The sequence below is a fragment of the Agelaius phoeniceus genome, chromosome 9 (assembly GCF_051311805.1).
Source record: "Agelaius phoeniceus isolate bAgePho1 chromosome 9, bAgePho1.hap1, whole genome shotgun sequence".
Classification (NCBI taxonomy): Eukaryota; Metazoa; Chordata; class Aves; order Passeriformes; family Icteridae; genus Agelaius; species Agelaius phoeniceus.
Genome location: NC_135273.1, coordinates 6691721 through 6710055, shown reverse-complemented (window position 1 = coordinate 6710055; position 18335 = coordinate 6691721). Strand labels below are relative to the sequence as shown.

The window sequence follows — 18335 nt, the reverse complement described above, 5'->3', positions numbered from 1 at the left end:
TTTTGGTGGGTTTTTTTTTAATGTTCATATTCAACAGTTTCTAAATAATAAAGAACTACAGTGCATTTTCACAGAAGGTTGTTCATTAAATCACAGTAAAGCTTTCTGAAGCCCCAAGTCAAAAAGCTTAAATGTTTAGGATGAGACTGAAAAAATCCTGATGGCCTTCAAGTTTATTTGAAAGACAGATTACAGAATATTATGTAAGGCACAAATCTCAGAACTATTCCCCATTGTATTTACAAATATTACCAAGTTTTACAAGATCATGAATTTTCATAAAAAGTGACATTTTCAAAAAGCTTTTCTTGCTTTAATCCTCCTTCTTTCTTTTGATAGGATTAAATGCTGAAATGGCAGGCTGTTAAATAAGCACAGTGAAATGCCAACTGTGAGGCATTTAACTCCATGTATTCACAAATTAACATTTCACAGTTGCTTTAAATTTTGACATTATAGTTTAGTACCTTCAGGCAACTCATTTCAGAAGGTGCTGGATTTGATTTACATTATTTTTCATTTTAGATTCATATGTTATGGCACTGGAATACCTTGAAGTTTCCCTTAATCCCTGATAAAGGAAATTTAGTTTTATGAAAAGCTGAGAAATATTGCTCTTTTTTTTATAGTGCAATATTGAAAGATGGTGTTACAGGTCCTCCCCTTGAGTTACTACAGTGCTGATCAGAATGTTCAGAGTGAACTGGAGAAAACATCAAGCAGTATTCATAAAAAAAGCACTGGGATGCTAATCTTAATTATTTAATTCCTTCTATTATTAGATTACTTCAGGAGATATTTGTGTGCTTCTGAGACAACTGCTGCAAAAGTGAATCCTATGGGTTACCAGACATGGCATTTTAGATGGAAATTTTTACTTTGCAGAATATGAAATCCAGTTTCAGTATTGCTAAAGTTAATATTTATAGAAGGGATTTCAAAAAAATCATAATGAAAACCCTACCAACAATAAAAAAGCCCCAAGAGTTACTGCCTATAGAAATAAGAAATTGTGAAGAAATATGAACCCATGGCTATTCTTGCAGTACTACCTCAGACAACATAGTTGACACCAGAGTTTAAAGAGGTTCCCTCAAATTTTTCTTGGGTTATGTAACTTATTTCATGATCAATAATGGTTCTCTTGTGCTCCTGAATTTCTATAAAATAAGACTTTAAGAGAAAATTTGGAACAGATATATTTCTGGTGTGGAGTGGAGAACCTCTCCACATTACTTTGGATTCTTACAACCAATAAAAAGCACAAACCATTTCCAGTTTACATATGTATAAGATTATCAGACGATACCAATCTCTTGGCAATAGTTTCTACAATTTCCAGAAAACTACTTTATCAGAAAAATCAATATGTACATAAAAGAAACACGACTACAAAGATTTGCAGAGCAGTTCATAAGAAACAAGATTCTCACTTCAGTACAACTGCACTTTTGAGTCATTCTTCTCTACAGAGGTGGATCCAGAGAAAAGCCCCAGGATCTACAGAGCAGTCAATGTACAGGGTACTTACAAAGTCACCTCAGGGCTCTGCTACTCACACTTCAAGTTCATCTCCACATCCATTCTTCTGCCAGTTGTACAGAAACAGACTGTATTTTCCTTTTATAAATAAAGAAATTTTGATTTTTGCTGAAAAATCATGCTGTTCTTTCACAACACTACACAGGAAGTGCTGGTACTGGTAAAGAGTCTCACCGAGGGTAGAGAGGGCCCAGGGTTCGCTGAACAGATGTGCTCCAAGGAAAACAGAACAATTCTTTTTGTTTGTAGAAATTAACCTGGCACTGCTGACTTGCAGTCCAGTGGACACACCCATCCATATTTTATGACACAGCCTCCACATCTACAAACATGTCTCTCATTATTTGGAGGTTCCTCATTATTTAACCATAGAACACCTGTCTGCCAACCCAATGCTGCTAATGCCAATTACTGCATCCTAGCCATACATCACTTTTACATAGCAAGGCACTGATTAACCTTAATTCCAGCAGCATGTACTATTAATTAAGGTATTTAAGGATGTTTACATGTTTCACATGGGAATGTGCCAAATCACTCTCTGAAGTCTTACTCATGTTTCAGATTTGACAAACATAAGCCTGAGACACCTTGGTATTGTAACAGACACTTCAATAATGCTCCAGATATATTCAATAACACAGAATCTTTTTTCAAAATCAATTGTGACATCTACTAACGTTCCATAAATTCCAGGATCAGATTAAAGTCCTGCCAAAATTCATTACAAAGTATTAAACATGTCTAATCTTTTATCACTACTACTAACACAATAAAAAGAATGAAAATGTCAGGAAGTATAGAAAGTTATGAGAATTTTCCTCAGGAACATTGTAGAACATAGTCTGAATCCGGGGATGTATTATCATGCCTTTGTGAGGCCTGTATAAATTAGACCCAGTTAAATCAGAATATACCTTTAACTTTTCACTTCAACTTTTCTGCTATTTCTCTATTGTAGCTTCTGAAATTGTTATTAATTCTAACTTCATATCAAGTAAGTATTGCACATGTGATCATTACAATAAGGATTTAATAATAAAAAGATTGTAAGTATTGCCATCAGCTGCCTCATGGTTAATATTGTATTAGGGCTAATAATCACGTCTAAGATGGAAGTAAACTTTTTGTTTGGAAAAATAACACAATTTTTTCCTTAGAAATTATTATTTAACTATTCACATAGTTAATATTTCTGAAAAGAACTAAATTCCAGCGCTAAATGTGTAAGCAACTCTTCCTATTTTGTTGAGGACCTTTGAAAATACTCTTACCACTCAGTGAGATATCCTAACATTTTTTAACTTAGCTTGCAAATTTAACTGGATTTCCTAAGGAAAAGAGATTTCCATGATTTTGCTACATCTGTGGAATATAAATTGAGAACCAAAAAGTAGTTCTGCAAGTTGCTAGTTTTCAGTTTCCATATTGTCCCATACTGAGATTTCAAAAGCAAGATCTTTAAACCAGGCCACCATTCCAGGGGCCTCAGGTTCAAGGTGGTTGGGGCACAGTGAATTCTCCAGTGCCAGCTGAGCTCCATTTGCATCAACCCAAACTGAGGAGTCTCTGCTCTGGCAGTGTTTGAACCCACTGAATGAAGGACTGCACCACAGATGCACAGAAAAGCCTCCGTACGTCCACTGAGGGCCAGATTTCCAAAAACTTCAGACATTTTTAAAAACTGCCATTTCATTTAAAAACCTGCCATTTCACTTTAGATACTGACACAGAAGGTGAGTTTTTGAGAGCCTCCCCGTGAGTACTTTTGCATAGTTTTAAAAGAAGCCATTCCACCCTCACTCCTTTACTCCTACTGCCATCTGCTGTCACAAACACATCAGTGCCACAGTGTCTGCAGAGCATTTTTCCTTTCCTGTGTAAAAGAATGTGCTCTAACACTGCTACTCAACCTCTAAAAATAATCACACGCTAATTTATCTAGAGGAGTGCACTGGTAAATCAATGCATTGCCACCTTCACTGCCAGAGCATCAACCCTGCAGATCTGTGCATGTTTTCAGACACAGCTGCTGCTCAGCCATACCCTTTTGGCAAAACATAATACACATAAGCTGAAAACAAGTATGACAGCATTTGTTACAAAGATTTTAGACCCAATGCAAAGTGGAATTCCATGGTGGAAAACTGAATGAGATGTTGAAATTCTGGATTCTTGCTGCTCCAGTGGAAAACGATGCTGATCTCCAAACACAACTCCAGTCAGATGTAACAAAGGCAAAGGTTTAAGCTAGTGGCACTCAGCAGAGGGTAAAATTCAGGGCAGGGATTTTTGTTCCAGTGATTTCTTTACATGAAACCAACTGTTAACACACAGTCTTTTTAAAGCTTTGGGGGGTTTTCTTCAATAAGCACACTACTTAATGCTCAGCACAAGCCCAATTCAATTTGATTACTAACACAATATCCCTCTAATGTAAAACTGAAAGGCTGTTTCATACATCACACCTTTTCTTTGAAGAAATATAAAAAGGTAATTCTCACAAAAAAAGGCAGGCAATCTGCAAGCTGTATGCTGCTCAACCCCTGTTAAAAAGTGCAATAATTAGTAAAACACTAATACCTTACAACACTGGCCAGGCAAAGACAGGTGAATCTTACTGACTGCTTTCTAAACACTGCCCCACCCAAATATAACCCAAATATACCCCAAATATAACCCAACTCACTCCTTTCTAAACACTGCCCCACCCAAATATAACAGGACTATAAAATGTATATTTTCCACTGTTTGTTTTAATGCAGCTGGACAGCTGGCAGAATATTCAAAATATTCCAGGTACAGTTTCAGGCACAGCTGTGAGAACTGAACACAATGTTATCCATACATGGTAATTTGTCAGCGGACTACAAAGTAAATCACTGGTCTGCTATGTTTTGGGTTTGGTTTTTCTGTTGTGTCACCCATTTGATTGCCTATAGACACACTTTCTAGACAATGTATCAAGTGCAGAAGACAAAGTGCAAGATGCAAAGATGACACCCTTTTTTTTACCGTTTTAATAGAACTTCTTGATTTTTCTTCCCAAACATTACTGCTCAGCTCCATTGTGCAATGAACATTTGTTTCTCTTTCATAGGATCCAAACACCAGTAACCTGAAATAGAAAAGCCTATGGTAAGAACTGTAATACCATTACATATATGCCAGATATCACATTAAATTCCCTATTCTTCATCTACACGTGATTATTACCAATGTGTATACATAGAAGTCCAGAGAGAACAGATTGCACAGGCACAGCCTTACACCAAAGGAAAGACACTGCCACCCTCTAGTGGAAGAACTCCAAAAATATAAAATATAACAGAATTTTTAGCTAAGGGTTTTTTTTGAGTTGACTTTTTTTCCTACAGTGTTGTTCTTTTGTTTGGTTTTTTTTTTTTGGGGTGGGGTGGGGAGGGAGATTGGTTGGTTTGTTTTTCAATAAAGTGTTCAATTGGCATTTTCCCATAAAGGGCTTTTGTTTTATTTTAGGAAGAGCAACCAGTGTCTTCCACTTTAATCCTAAACATCACAATGTGAAGCTCTTGTTGGTTTAAGAGAGTGCTACTGTAGATTAAAATCAGTTTACTACTGCTTGTATTTGTATTTCACTGAACTGGGATCCTCTTATCTATGATTTTTGTAACATTTATAACAAAGAGTAGTTCTTCATGCATGATAACCTATTCCAGAAGGCTACAATGCTTTTCAGAGAGATATTAGTACTAGAAAAAAAAAAAAAGCCCAGACTACAAACTTTAGGCTATAGAACAGCAATCAAGGTGTTCACAGCTTATCTCACAGTAGCTGGAAGTAGATAAATAGTTTGGAATAAAAACTTGAAACAAACTTCACTCATTTAAAAGAGCTGTTTTAATTTCCCCCTAAACTTTCTATACACATTTGACAAAAACAGTTTCTAAGCTTTCATCCTAAGCATCTTATTTGTGATTGTGATGTGTTATACAACTCTTTAGATGATACAGACAAAAGCTGTCAGGAAAACATGTCAATTTTCTCTGTTTATCTTGACATTGTTAAATAATGTTTCTAGGTTAAATATTTATAATCAGAAAGTCTCATCTTTCAGATGTGGAGATTTGTAGTAAACATCCTTTGAAAATTAAGTAAAGTTATTGAAGACAACCTTCACCAATAATCAGAACAGGTAAAATTAAGACAACCCAAGGGTAAACACCTCTCTGACTGTGACAGCTCTCAAGCTTGCTTCTGCTCACGTAGACACACTCTTAGGGAATTTTTCAGGGGCACTTATGGCCCCTCTAAAATATCAGCACAGGAGCTATTTTGCTGTACTGGATAGAAAAACAAGCACATGAGATGGCTTAAAACAGGAATAGAACCATTTTTAGCCAGAACTGCAACATAAGCCACAAACAAAACCAAGAGCCATGTTGAGATTTCACCTCACAGCAGGTTAACAGCACCTGCTAACCTGATGTCAAGTGAATAAACATTTAAATTTTAAAGAGCTCTTAGGAGCTCAAACTCTGCTGGAGTTTGGAGCTCAATTTTCAATTTCAGAAAGACAAAGGCAAAATTTTAACTTCTGCTATACTAAGAAAATTTTTGTTTGAACAGTATCTCCATTAATAGGCAAAGAAAGAAGCCTTATCCTGTAAGACAGCTGCACATAAAGACTGACATTATTATAGATGACTATATTTTAAAGAGATATCTATATCCTACAAATTGAAAAGTGCTCACTTTATGGCACAGTTTTGGAAGTAAATTCTCGGCTAATAAAATCAGAGTTTACCTTTGTTACTTTTTTCAGTGTTTCCTGATTAAAAAGAAACAAAGCCAAAACTTAACAGTGTTGCTTTCTTTTTTTCCCTTTCTCTTAAAAGTTTTAAGATAATGACAGGCAACAGCATTTTTGCAAAAATTCAGTTCTTTGAGGGCATTGCACTTTTTGAAAACTTGAGTTTTTTGTACAGGTCAGATAAAGATTTGCGAGATATATTCCTTATTATTTATTTACAGCAAAGTTCCCATCCTTGCATTAATTTATGAGCAAATTTAATTTTCTTCCAACAGCATGACAGCAGAAAATTGCTACGGTCAAGCCTGCAATTAGAAAAGAAGTGTGAAAAGTGCAAGTATTTGGTCATGTGAAGAGTATAATTTAATTAAACAAGCCATTTATAATACAGAAAAAGTTTGCTAAACATTTTACCACTATAGTTTCACCACTGATGTCCAAACCTAAATGGGAGAAGCAGCAGAACTCTATTACCTGACTAGATGAAAGAATTCTTCCAAATTCTGTAGAGAAGCCAAAGATCATCTACTATACTGAGAAAATATAAAACCTTCTGGGGCACTGAGCAAAACTGAAAACCACCCAGAAATTAAAGTGATCCTTCATTCTGGAATGAATGAGAGGATGAAAAATGTTTAGGTTCCTATGGCAGATGTAAGTGCAAAAGCCCTGGATGTCAGCACCCAGTGCTGCACTGGGAATTGGCCCAGCCAAACTCACAGCACTCACAGAGGGCTGATGAAAAAGGGAAATTTGATAACTGTTACTTTTGTGTATATAGTGTATGTTTCTTCTCTCACTACCAAAATTCTCTGTTTCTCTTTCTACCTCATCAATATCTTCAGATATGTAAATTAAACAAGAGTATTTATTCACTAAGAGTATTTATTCACTAAGAGACTCAGCAGTTGTAGCTGTTTAGTTCAAAAAAAGAACAGGACAACTGGAAGATCTGAGGAATTACTGTGGGTCCAATAGTCAGACATCTTGCCTGAGAAGTGTCTGTTGAGACAATTTCCAAGTGTGTGTTGAAAAATTCCAAGCTGCATAAAACACTGGGATTATGTCAGACCTGACAAGTCAGCAACTGCATCCTCTCCCAGCCATCTGATAAGCATCTGTGACAGCTGAAAACACAGAGTTCAGAGTGATGTCAGACTGAGCAATCTGAGCTCTCAGTGCAAACAAACTCAAAAGTTGATGCTGCACAGTGTTTCAGATTCAGGAAAGACAACTTTTAAAGATTACTTCCCAAACCAAGAACAACTGTACACAGTGCAAGGTGGTGATTTTGGCCCTCATGATAAAATCAAATGCATCACTGGGCTGAAATTGAAGAACTGCTATGAAGAGAGATGAGAGTTTTCTTACTCAGTACAGTCAAAGAGAAATGCTCCTGATGGCCAAGGAATACAGAGTTATTTAGTATCCTTGGATCATCCACAGAAAACACCATAAAGAGAGGGAGACAGGTAAGCAGGAATTTTATCACAAAAACCATAACCACTGCTGCCACCACAGAACCCTTAGAAGCAGAAGAATATCTTCAGGAAATCCTGACCACTACATGAGTACAGCAAATACAGCTCAAATGTCGTACAGTGTTGTACAGTGCTACAGAAAAAAAGTGCAAAGAGGAATACAAGCAATGAAAAGAATAGGTTAAAAAAAGAGTCTTTCTGCAAAACAGTTCAGTTCATAAAGAGCAGAACTGCACATGACTAGATCAAAGCCTTAGCACTACTTGGATAAGAACTAACATAAACCAAGAGCCTGACAAAAAAGCCCCCAACAAACCAAGAGCCCACACACCTTTTCTCCAGCTTTGAAGAGAATAATATTCTCTTCAATGAATGGAGGAAAGAGATTTTATTTCTTTCCATTATTTACTCAAGACAGTAAATAATGCCTTATAAAAGTGATTTGGATTTATCTAAGTAAGACTAAGTGAAATGATTATTTCCCTTTGCTTACATAATACAGTAATATCATTACAACATTTATATTGTCCTGGAAAGAGACCCATAATTTGGTGTGGCAGAAAAGCAAACCAAGCAAATAAGAGGAGGCACAGATTAGCTTGTAACCAGGCAAAATTCAGAAAGGCAAAGGCTTGCCCCCACACAAACCCAAAGTGCCTCAAGAAAATAACTGCAACTTTCATTTGTTCATTTTTACTTCAAGCAAAGTACATTTTGTGGTTAGAGTGCAATCATAACACCAAAGCTGCCACTTTGCAAATCAGAACTGCCCTACAACTATAATTACTACAAACTGAGGAAACCCAGGTCCTTGCTTAGCCAAGAATAAGCAAAAGTGCACAAAAATATACCTTGTACATTCAATTAATGTGACCCTCAGCCGACCTTCTGTCAATAGAAAATCCTGTATACAGAGGTCTCGATCTTCATATTCATCAGCTGGCAATACTTGACATGGAAAAAATGGCTTGAACCTGAAAAATACAGAAGAAACTTCTCTTAATTCACATTACACAACATGAACACACAAAAATATAAAAAGGGTAACAGGACAATAATGAATCTTTAACACTCTTTAAAAAGAGAAATTCTGCCATTCCTATGTATTCATTGGTCAAAAGGAATGAGTAGGAGCTACTAAAGCTTTTTGAATGCAGCAGACTGGACAATTTAAACAAAAATTGCTTCACAGGAATAGACTGAATTACATTTACTAGCGCTGATAATTTTTAGGAAGTGGGAAGCTGGTAAAAATCACATGGTATTTTTATGATTGCAAACATGATTTAACACAAGAGTCCTACTGCAGTAAATATCTTACCAGGTCTTTAAGTTAATCTGCATAAACATCACAGCATAGAAAGATGAAAATGTGCTATGACCCTAAAGCTTGAACTTTTTATGACAGTACTGTGGTGCAGTGATGAGCAGTTCCCTTTAGTCACACAGATGGATTCTCCTCTCACTTTGTAAAAAACTTTAAGTGGCTCTTCTTAGCCAGTCTTCTTGAATAAAAATAAAGATACAGGTATTCTAAACATTTGCCCTTGAGCTTTATTTCCCTCACTGCAGCACATGATTCACAGGAAAAGCAGTTCATGTTGAAGATAACTGTGCAGAACACCAGCTATCTCACCACATAATTCTGTCTCTTTGATTAGAAAATGCTGAGTTATAAATACCAATTTGGTTTTTTAAGCGATAGTGCTGTGGTGTCGGACACAGCCCTGATCTGATGGAGGGAAGGAGGGGGAGAGGCTGCACAGCTGCAGCCCCATCACATGGCTGACACACACAGGCAATCCCAACAGCAAGGGCCACAGCCCTGCACAAAGAATGATAGCACAGCATCTGTGCTAAAGTTTTTGAAAAACAAAACAAAACAAAACAACAAACCCTCTTACAGGGTATTCCTTCTTTCTGTCTTTATTTATTGCTCTCATTTCCCAGCACTGCCTTGTGCCTTGGTCTCCATCCTCTGCCACTGATGCAGCCTCCCAGCAAGTATTTGTGTGGGGACTCACAAATAGCAGGAAAGGAGCAGCAGAGCCTGCAGGATGGCTCTGCCATTTCATGAGAAAGAACTCTTTCATAAGCACTGTTTGCTCAACCATCAGAGGCATCTGCTTGTCACATTCGGAGACCACAAGATGTTCAGGAAACAGTCACATGGAGCTGAACTGAAGAGTTTCAGAAACTCAAATAAATAATTAAGCATCCTTTAACTGTCAGCACACACTTTGGGAGGGAGCTCCATGCTCTGATTCCAGACACTTCGGTTCTGTACGAGCAACAGCCTCATACAGAGCCATGAGAAAGTAATTTCTTTTGTTCTCTTTGTGAATAAACACAACTCAACACTCCAGCTATTCTCCTGAAATCCAATTCAACTTCTAACTTTAATTTGGTTCCAAGTTTCACCCTCATTAACTCCTTCATAAAGAAAACCATTTTGAAATATGTCGCATAAAAGTACTCACGTTTAAATACATTTTTTTAAAGGTCTTGCACATGAAAAATATGAGGCTATTAAATCACTCTGGCCATGGTTTAGGTTTATGAGTACACCACAAACAACAAACTCAAAATATGCCTTGTTCAAGTACTGACTGATCTGGCACTTCATCATAATCTTCCTTTATAGCTCTTGAATTACTAAAGTAATAGCAAACATCATAATGGTAGGGAAAAAACCACCAAGATGACCCCACTGTTCTGATTCTGCAAAACTTCATCCCAGTTCAGGGCCTGGTCACCTCCCCACCCAGACACACCCCACATTTCTCACTTTAAGCACAAGCAAGGCTACCCTGCTCCTGATGGGAATCATTTTATCCCCTCAAAATACAGACTTAGCTAAGATTTTGTTAGGCAGAAAAGGATGAGTTAGGCAAGCACACTGGAAAATAATAATAAGTTTTGAGTGAATAGGCTTGAGGATTTTTAAGCACTAATAAACTGCTTTTCAGTTAGTACCAGCAATTGCCAGTAGTCCTTCTCCCAAATCTGTTATAAAGATAGTTTTCCATGGGAGCATCAACCTAACAACAACCATTCTGAGCTTCAGTGACTTACTGAAACAAGATTTCTGGCAGGGAAAAAAGGCAAAGGAAGAGGATTCAGTAGGTTACCATTAGCTCTCCCAATTTCTGCAAATACCATGCCTAAAAGTGTTGGAATTTCACCAGGTCTTTCACTTACGTATGCACACATCCTGCAGGACATCTACAAGAACTCAAACTTGGACAAACCTATTTTATATGCTAAAAGTAAGAACAGAAAAGCAAAATAACAGACTGAAACATTCCAGTAAGGATGCAGACAGATCCACCTACACATTCAAACTAAAAACATCATCCTCAAGTGACTTCAGAACAAAGTGTTGGTACAACACACACTGCAAGCCTTTGCTGCAGCACAGAATAATGAAGCAATCCCCAGAAAAAGCTATTTTCCTTGCTTAGATTAAGACAATGTTTATTGTAATTTTGATTTGTATTTTCAAAATCCTTTTAAAAATTTTATACAACAATGAATTAAATAGGAGTTAATTCTAAAATACCAGTATAGTTATATACATGAATATATAAAACACTTAGCAGTGCATGGGGGACTTGGTGCAGCACTACTTAAATTTTCTACAAATACAGGATTAAAAGGCAGTCTCAACATCATGTTTAATTTCCAAGAAGCATATATGTTCACATTCTTATCACAATTATTTTGCAAAATCATTAGCAAAAAAAGAAAGAATAAATCACCTATTTCCATTGGCAACGTACAAAGAACTGAATATCTCACATTTAACGCATTTTTTATGTTTTAGTGCTGCTCTGGAGCCTTCCAAATTTATATCACAGCACTTCTCTATTTAATTTACAGAGAGTTTGTGCATTTCCAAAATTAAACATTTGACAAATTACTACTTCCTGTATATTTCAATTACATACTAGGGAATTGAAGAGTTGTCAGAATATTTAAGAAGAAGACACCACTATTTATTTGGAAAGACTTTCCCACTGGGAGTTGGTGAACTAATACAGACTCAGATGGGGACAGCAGGGTGGGACCATTCCCTCATGTTGTAAAACCACACACAGGAAATCCATGCTGCCAGCAGGTCAGGCATCACAGGCTCTCCCATCTTTTTCCCCATGGTAGGAAAAGCCTGTGAACTTCCCCACCTTTTAAAAGCAGGGCACACCTTCTTACCAAGCCATCATCCCTCTTCTTCTGTTTGGCAGGACTGCAGCAGGCCAGCAATGGATGCTCTCTCTGCAGAAAGTCTCTGTAAGTGCTTTATATTAAATGCTTATAGTGCCTTTTCAACTTCTTTTTAAATTACCAGAGTCCCTCCACAAACTCATCTTACTTGTCCAAAGGTCTGAAATTCAGACAGCACAGTCTTAAGAAAAAGCTAGCTAAAACTTAAGATTAATATGAAAAGGAATATTCATCAATCATGGGACGTTTAAGCAAATGAAAAAATCTCAACTCCACAGAAAAAATATTTAAAAGAAGCTGTAGCATAGCGAGTGTTTCTTAACAAATATTGCCAGATACAAACAGCAAAAATTCCTCCTTCACACGAGGAATCAGTCAGATGATTATACTGAAGGCAATTAAGATAAAGTTACTGAATTAATATATAGGATTAAAGGTAGACACTAAAATAGCACAATACTAAGCTCTTCCATACACAAAGCACAGCAAAAATGTTTCCAGCACTGCAGGCAGTGTCTCCTTGACGTGAAGGACTTCTGCACTCCCTTCATGCCAGACTTCAGAGTCACTTCAGTGGCTCATTGCCTCTTCAGTGACTCATTCCCTCTCAGCAGCACCTCCCTCAAAGTCTAGATCAAAAGTGTATCCAGAAAAACCCCAAGCACACGAAGCTTCTTCCCTTCCCCTCGAGTTCTTTCAGCCCTGGAATGGGAGAATTCTCCCTTCCAGCTGGCGGCTCTGGGAGGCAGAACTCATCTACTTGGAACAAGTCTGGATCTGGTGATTTAATTTTAAAGATGTCTGACCTACATTCCCTTTAATTTCAATTCACCATTCTGTGATGATTGTTTTGTGGTCCTTTAGCCAACTTTTAACAGAAAAGAGGACAGAAGTCTTTTATACCTTAGTTTAATTAACCTAATCCCCAAATGAACTGCTCACCTCAGTACCTATTTAATGATAGTTTTACTTGCATGAGGAAATCTATTGAGAAATTAAAAAAAAATTGATTTATCTGGTATGATTACCATATGCTTCTGTGTCTGCTCATTGCTTCAGTTAAGAATATCCAGAATCACAGTAAAAAAACCCAACAATTGTTCAGAGCTAAACAGAGCCAGAAACAAAATTCAAAAGCTGTCAGTATTCCATCTCATACTTGGAGAAGTAGAAAGTCTTATGGTTTCATTTCCAAGGGCATGAGAAGGTGGGATTTTGTAGAGCTTTTGCTAAGTGAGAATTTTTTTTTTAATAAGTTATAGGAGAAGTTTTAACTTATTCTCTGGTTTTAAAAGGAAGTTTGGTATCTAAAACAGTATTTAAAATTACTGACTATCTGTTTAAGACCACATTAAACACTTGAATTACATGAATCCCAGCACTACTCTATTGACATAAAGATAAAACATTTTCAGGTTTGGGAGTTTTGAAGTTACACTAACTGAACATTTGAATTTTCATAAAGAGCAAAGAAGATTTTAAACCTTAGAAGAATCAATTAAACAAAAATGCAAGCATCTTCAGCATAAAGCAACTTTGAATGCATTGCAAATCTTAATTTTCATCTAGAATGTAAAGCAAAGTTCTATCACAATCTAAAGAGAGACTGCGTTTAGAAGATTTCAATTTTGCAAGTGCTACTGTATGTGAAGATTCCTCTATCTAAAATACTATTGAAAGAATAACTGCTGGATTTATTTTCAGTTTGGGGCTTAATCAAAAAGTTCAACTAACTATGCAACAGAATTGAGTCATTTTTAGATTGTGTTTTTCACCTGAGTCACAGAAACTCAAGTCAGGCACTAGTAAAGCATGTAAACTTCAAAGAGGGATTGAGAGCAGATATTTTAAGATACAAAGAAGTCCTTTATTCTTACACTGCATGTAATTTAAGATGAAGTTTTACTTCTACAAAAATTCTAAAATATTACAATCCACTCCTAAAATTACATGATCACCTTAGTAAGATTTTAGAAGTGCTTATCAGCTAACATTTATACTTGCCAGGTATTATAATGTAAACAGCTTATATCATTCTTCACACTGAAGATATAAAAATGAGGTTTATCCTTATTTTGAACAAAAAAATAGTAGCAGTAATAGTTGCTCTATAGATTTTGTTATAGATGTTACAAAAGCAATTCTCCAGCTTCCATTAATTTCTCAAGGAATAATGGTGCTGCTGAACTCTATCAGTATTTACACTCAGGGACTTGAACAATTCAGTTTAAGGCAGATTTCTATAACAAATAAGACTTATTTCAGCTTTACTCACAGCATGGAAATCTGACTTACAAGCAGCCTGAAAAAACCATTGCAATAAGATGGTGTTTATTTTCTAGGAAGTTTTATGGTAAACTGCAAATCAGATCTAGTAATCCACCCACTGTCTTACAGGATATTCTGCCACACACATGTAGGAGGCTCATACACACAAGGTCTCAATATATGAACAGTCCCTTTTTTTTTAAACCAAGACCTCAAAAGGAAATAAAAAGGATTTTACTAGCTTTTTTTTTCTTCAAAGAAACTTCACACATTTCCAGATTCTTAAAATAGTTTTCTTTCTTCTCAGTAATTCTGAGGTATATCTTGAATCATACATTCGAGACAAGACACTTCCCAAACTTCAATTTGTTCTTGACTTCCACAAGAACAAATAAAAGAATAAATGCAAACAGTCTAGCAGCTTCTTCAAAAAAGATCACCGATTTTTTTCTTGCTTATATGACAGAAATTGCAAATACAACATGGACAGTCTTAATGATATGGTTTTACTGCCTGCATTGGAATAGCCACAGGTAAAAAAATCTAACCAGAATTTCTTTCTAATCACCACAAACCAGATCAACTTGACCATGTGCATATTCTTTTGTATTTCAGGAACACTTCCCAAATTCTAAATTCCAAAAATACTTAAACAGCTTTGTAACTTAATATAGTCAATGTCTGATCCCTGTTTCCAGGTTCTGTTGATTCAAATTAAGGGATGAAAATCCTGCTGTAATTCTGACAGGATGAAGACAAATTTTCCCTGTCTAACCAAAAAGCCGGAACTGTTGTGGCTTTGCTCCAAATGGGACAGAAAATACAGAATGTGCTTATGTTCACGTAGAGCTGAAAGAGAAGTAGGTGTGGTTTAGCAACCAGCTTTTAGGCATTCAAGGAAAATAGCAGCAGGAAAAAAAATAACAAAAAATAAAAAGCACACACATAAAAAAAGCAAATAAAACCCAAGCCACCCCAAAACTCTACCTTCAGCCAACTGATTTAGAAGTTGGTCCCAGTGACTGAGGCAAACATTTGTTTTTGCTCACTTCAGCAGAATGTTTTCCCATAAGGAAGTCTCGAGTCTACAAACATTACCTGCAGTCCTGGTTAGAGCAAGATTAAGATGTTCTATGAGAAGTCTGAGCTCTGAACATGACTTACTCATTGAGCTGAAGAGTTTTAGTCCTCTGCTCTAAACCCTAGCCTCTACCCATGTGAAATAAAGTGACATCTCTTAGGCTGCTGAGACAGAACACAATGTCTCACTGCTGAAAGCAGTCCCTGACAGCTGTAAACCAAAAGTGAAAAAATATTTGTATCTGCTGTAAATTCTAGGCAAGAGAGCTGCCTAAGGTTTATCCTCATTCCTCCAGTTAAGGTTTAAAAATGCTCAAACTGCAGAAGTTTCTCCTCAATCTACATTTATCAAGTCACTTCTGACAAGACAGAAGATGCTCCAATTCACAGCCTGAGAGCTCAGGCTTAGCAGTAGCATTTTCAAAGCTGAGGTGACTGCCAGCTCACCCTGAAGCTGGTTTGCAGAGAGCTCAAGGACTGCAGTGCTGGGGAGGGCACAAATGGACCCAGGGCCACACCATGGCCATGCACTTGCCAGCTGTCCCCCAAGCAAAGATGACACCGCAGGCAAGTCACAGCATTTTATTTATAGAGCCACACTGTAAACAGGATCAAGTAACACAGAACCTCAGTCTGGACATGACCTGTGGCACCACTGATGACAATCAAACACAGGAAGGGTTTGTGAGGTTAAATAACAGGAAAGATTCCTGCACTGTCCAAATCCTGCAGCACTCGTGGCACGTTACACTTAAGACTTGTGATTACATTTGATAGAAGCAGCTGCTCAAATGATGAATTTGGATACTTTCTCTAATTTGCTCTTCTTTCAGAGGATCAAAAAAATAGAAAAAAATTCTGAGTTTTTGCAGAATTGTTTTAGAACAATACCACTGCCTAACACTGCTGTTCCCACCCCACCTCCCTTTCTAATTCACTGGGCTCTTTGCTTGGAAACATTAGGCTTGTTTTGTTTCTTCTAACATAATTGCATCAAGTTTTGTTAGCAACTATACAGTTATTCTTTAAAAAAACACCAAACCAACAAAAACCACACAACTGTTGAAGTTTCTGTAGTCATTTCCCCTGGTTAATTACTTAGGAACTATTTACCAAGCCAGACCATTCAGAGGTGATCCAAACACCACCAGGAAGCCTGGTGCCATGCCACCACCAGACTGGGATCTTCAATTTCTACTCTTCCTACTTGAGCTCAGGCCAACAGGAATAATGGTTTAATAATGGTTTAAACCATCTACTACACAAGTGACATTTATGAAAAAGTCCATTTTAATTTTCACTACTCAATGGGTTTCCTTTAAGATACTACATACAAAACCTATGTGACAGGATATTTTTCACAGGTTTAAGTACCATTTAAAGCATTTTACATATGTGGTAGTAGTTACTACCAGTATTACTATCTTCATTTCACTGGCAAACACCACAATCTTGTACTTAATGCCATTACAAAAGTATATTTTAATATTTGTACACATTTCCTTCTGAGTGAGCATTTTTCATAGCAATGTTGCCATTGACACTGACACAGGAAAATATCCTGCTTAGCATTAGGTCTCAGTAAAGAAAGTCAGGAACAAAGTATGTGAGTGTTATGATTTCCATTAGATACCATCAGATTATTTCATACTTTGTCTTGTAGAAATTATGATTTTGAATTTCAAAGTGTCCCTGCAAGTTTTTCAGCCAGAGCAACAAAAAAACTGCCAAAAAATTAATTCCCAAGTGATTACCCTAATTTAATTTTATGCTCATCATATCTGGCAATTAATTACTGCCTTTGAGTGTGTGTAACAGTCTGATTAATTATCAGTGGCTGATCACTGTAATACACTCTGTTTCAGAGAGAGTGTATTGGGAAGCCTTCAAAAATGTGTGAACTGTACTGGTGTAGCAGAATTCCTCATGAAGCAGCTTTAATGGAGGGGACACTGCTGCTCACAGGCCATTCTGCTGAGCTCCAGCAGCACCAAACAGCAGAATTAACACTTTATAAGGTAAGTTGTATCCAATAGCTTTAATGTTAAACTGTATTAGAGCAGCTAGCAAGGGAAAAAAAAAAAACCCAAACCAAGCAGCTCTTCAGAGCCCAGCTCAGGGCTGAACATAATTTCTGTGGATTTTTTACCTCACAAACCTTAAGGTTTTCCCCCTCTTTCTTTTATTCTCTGCTACACCCAGCATCTGCTGGCAGTTTGCCGAGCTGTGCTTGGCCACAGACAAGTCTAAAACACTGCCAGCCTCCAGCTGGGTCCTACATGAAACAGTCCTGAGAAGACTCAACTCAGGCAGGGCTCCACAAGGGTGGGGTGTGCTTAGGGAATCAGATGTACCCAAATGGCTCTGGGCAGGTGTAGGAATCTTCATCACATTGGATCATTGCTTGTTTTCTGCGTGAAAAGATGGTTTGAGATCGTCACACAAAGTTTTCTGCAGTTCCACAATTCAGGGATTTAAACAGACTGGGGTGACACAAATTATCTATTAATGTAACCTACCTATGTGAGTTGCTGATTTCTCTCCATACTCAGTTCAGAAAATAAAGCTTATTAATCCTAGAAGACGTGTTGCATTTAAAGTCTTTTACTATACTCTAAAGAAAAAATACTATCAAGAATACCCAAATGCTGCAACAGTTTTAAATCAAACAAGTGTGAACATGAACTGCAAACACAGGAGCATCCTGGGTGACTTTAGGCCATCCCTGCAGGAATGCAGAATAAGCAGTTTCCCACAGAAAGCCAGAACATGGAATGACCAGCTCCAACAGTGAATCCAGCTGAGCTTCACCAGCACTGCACTGCTCTACCCCACTAAAACCCACTGTCCTCAGCCAGGCTGCTTTTAAAAGCTTTCTGATCAAGTGCCATTTGCCAGTAAAAGATTAACTGTTTCATGCATTTAATAGATAGAAATAGGTTTGACAA

The 18335-nt window shown here is 37.1% G+C and overlaps 1 protein-coding gene across 1 annotated transcript in view; it reads right to left on the bottom strand.

The window, feature by feature from the left end:
• The window catches only part of PDZD8 (PDZ domain containing 8), a 52397-nt gene that overhangs the window by 26199 nt on the left and 7863 nt on the right, over window positions 1-18335 (bottom strand). The window contains exons 2-3 of the mRNA XM_054636987.2: window positions 8667-8789; window positions 4558-4660 (exon numbers count right to left, since the gene is read on the bottom strand). Of these exons, the coding sequence (XP_054492962.2) occupies window positions 4558-4660; window positions 8667-8789 (226 nt within the window). The remainder of the gene's footprint in view (window positions 1-4557; window positions 4661-8666; window positions 8790-18335) is intronic.